General features: G+C 28.3%; 1 protein-coding gene across 1 annotated transcript; it reads left to right on the top strand.

Moving 5' to 3' along the window:
* The first annotated feature begins 467 nt into the window (after positions 1-467).
* Positions 468-3,227, top strand: LOC11436307 (probable polygalacturonase At3g15720). Its single transcript, XM_003601643.3, has 7 exons — positions 468-605; positions 709-846; positions 1,630-1,821; positions 1,918-2,125; positions 2,414-2,495; positions 2,600-2,708; positions 2,880-3,227. Exons 1-7 carry the CDS (start codon positions 468-470, stop codon positions 3,225-3,227), a joined length of 1,215 nt encoding a protein of 404 aa, XP_003601691.3.
* Positions 3,228-3,444: the final 217 nt, after the last annotated feature.

Here is a 3,444-nt window from a genome sequence, read left to right on the forward strand (position 1 = left end):
TTCATTTGATTGTATGTTTAAAAAAATAATTTTTATTAAGATAAATTAGTCATAACTACCACTTTTTCAGAAATCTATTTGCAATTCCTTGTCAAAAATAAAATTTGATATTAATTCTTCTTTTGACTAGGGACATTGGGCCTTTGTAAAATTCACCAAAACAAAAAATTGAGTCTTTGTAAATTCTTTTTTTTTTAGAAACAAATAATTGGTCAAATTTTGTAAAAAAATAAAAAAATAATTGGTCAAATACCTAAAAGTCAAAAGTTGAATATTCTTTACTAGGAAATAATATTTTATGTTTTCTTTAATTTTAATAATCATGCAAATGGTATTTCAAAAACAAAAAAAAAATCATGCAAATGGTAATAAATATCATTATTTCCGATTAAACATTTCCTATATATTGTAATATTTTTCTCCACATTTCACTTCACAAGTATATAGTACAGTGCTTCTTATACAATATGAAGGGTTTATATGTTCTTTTCATGCTAGTTATTGCTTCACATAGCGTGTCTTCTAGAATAACGCCTAATACAGGTTCTACCTTTGATGTTCTTACATATGGTGCCATCGGGGATGGTCAAACCGATGATTCAAATGTATGTTTGAACTAATTTCACACACACACTATATTTCTTATGCAACTATATATTTCTCAAATCTAACACTATTTTAAATTGTATATTTGACATTTCATTATAGGCTTTTTTAAAAGTATTTAACGATGCATGTGGTACAAGTGAGAGCACCCCATCAATGACCATACCCGAAGGAAAAACATTCTTGTTGCAACCTTTGGTGTTCAAAGGTCCATGCAAATCTACAAACATTATAGTTGAGGTAAATTAGTCAATCATATTTACTTTCTCATGAGATTTATTAGTGCTTGCAATTTAAATGGGTGGCATTTTTACATGAATTTTTTTCCTTCAAAGTAACTTAATTTCTTTATTTCAAAATAACACGTTTAATCTTTCTTACAATAATGAGAAAAATAATTCCTGTGTAAAAAAATTAATGAGAAAAACAATAAGTAATTTAATGAGAGGAAATATATCATTTTATTATAGCATTTTTATTTTTTTTTAAAGATCGTATAGTTTTCAATATTCTATTTTATTTATGATAAATAAGATATTACTTATTTCCAGCATTATGAAAATTAAATTTATTATTTTACTAAAATCTTAAAATTTCATGATTTAATATATAAATATTGGTGTTAAAACATTTTTTAAGATGAATATGTTTGATTTTTTTAGCACTTATTTCCCTAACGGTCAAACTTTTTTGTTTCATATGTACTACTCCATCCGTTCCAAATTGTATGTCACTTTAGAAAAAATATTTATCCTAAATTGTATGTCGTTTTACAATACCAATGAAAAATTAATGTTACATTTTCTATTATATCCTTAACTATTTATTACTCTCTCTTATTTCAATTCTTTCATTTATCTTTCTCATATCATTTATTGATGACAATTTTGTAAAACAACTCATAATATCTCTTTCCCACACAATATTAATTACATTTCTTAATATGTGTGAAATGCCCAAAACGTCATACAATTTAGGACGGAGGGAGTACAACGTTAAGGATGTATTTTTTTGTGTTGTCAGCTTAAAGGAAATATCACTGCCCCAAAAGACATTGAAAGTTGGAATTTCACAGTTGAGAAACAAAGGAAAATATGGATCCAATTCTCAAAAATAAGTGGCCTTGTTGTCAACGGAGAAGGAAACATTGATGGCCAAGGTTCTCCATGGTGGGACAAGTTTGGTGGTAAAGGTCAAGAAAAGTTTAGGCCAACTGTAAGTTGATTAACTATTGAATTTGATATCTTATTTTAATTACATTATTAAAATATTTAAGTATAACATAAATTACTTGATAATATGCATATACAGGCTCTTCGATTCCTTGATTGTCAAGCTCTAACACTTAGCAACTTGAATCACATGAATAGTCCGAAGAATCATATAAGTGTAGATTCATGCAAAAACGCTTCCATCTTCAATATTCATATAACTGCACCACCAACCAGTCCAAATACAGATGGAATTGATATCTCACAGTCAACCAACATCGCCATTATGAATTCAACCATCGAAACTGGTCATTATAATACATAACCTCAACTCTACATTTCGTGATGATCACTATTATATTATAATATTTACTCCACTGTCTAATTTTAATTGATCTCATTTAGTAAAACAATTTTATTTTGATTAATTTAGAATATAAATCTATTATATTATATTCTTAACTATATATTATCAATATTCTTTATAATTTTTATCAATGTGAGATTAATCATAAAGTTATAATTAAAAATGGATCACGTTAAATTTGTTTGATTTCCATCTCAATTTTCTTTAATTATTTTTCATTAACTTGTAGGTGACGATTGCATCGCCATTAACAATGGCTCAAGTGTCATCACCATAACCGGTACTTTTTGTGGACCAGGCCACGGGATAAGGTTAGTTAAGATAAATAATATTTTGAGCTTAATAATTTTTACATTATGTGTGTGTACGTTATAGTTCAATTATTATTGAAACTCACTGGCATTGGTGAATCCAGTGTTGGTAGCCTCGGAAAAGATAATTCATATGCTACGGTAGAAGATGTACGTGTTCAAAATTGCACATTCACCGGAACTTCAAATGGAGGTAGAATCAAGACATTTGAGGTAAGGATAGATGAAATGAGGTTGATATCATATATGTGATATATATGATATAAAAAATGTTTAAAAATGATAGAGTACGTTATTTATCTTATAAATGATTTGTAGAGTTGAGTTAGACCAAATTTAAAAATAGTTATAAGAATAGTATATATGTTTTGTTATTTGAATTAGGGAGGATCTGGATATGCGAGGAACATTACATACGAAGATATCATACTTAATGAAGTGAAGAATCCTGTGATTATTGACCAAGCGTATAACCCTAACGCAGATAGTGCCGTTGAAATTAGTGATGTTACTTACAGCAACATACGAGGAACCTCAGTTGGTGAATATGCAATCGAACTTAAATGTGAACTCAACATCGGTTGCAACAACATTGTTCTCGATCATATTAACATAACTCGTGCCGATGGAGGGAAAGCAGGTGTAGTTTGCGTTGGTGGACATGGAAATTCCTCTTCATGTAATCCAGCTGTCCCTTGTCTTACAAACATTAGTGCTATTTGGTGGTACTAGGTTACATTACATTGTGAAAAAGCAATCAAGCAAAACACATTCAATTGTTTTCATTCTTGTTGTATCGAAAGAAAATAAACAAGCTCATTCTTGTAGTAGTCTTTACTAATTAACAATAATTCAAGTTTATATTAATTTATTTGATAATGTTTTTATTTTTTTATTACATATTTTTAAAAGGTTAATGTGAGTTAATTCTTACGGCGTTTTTTTTTAA

Source organism: Medicago truncatula, chromosome 3 (assembly GCF_003473485.1).
Source record: "Medicago truncatula cultivar Jemalong A17 chromosome 3, MtrunA17r5.0-ANR, whole genome shotgun sequence".
Lineage (NCBI taxonomy): Eukaryota > Viridiplantae > Streptophyta > Magnoliopsida > Fabales > Fabaceae > Medicago > Medicago truncatula.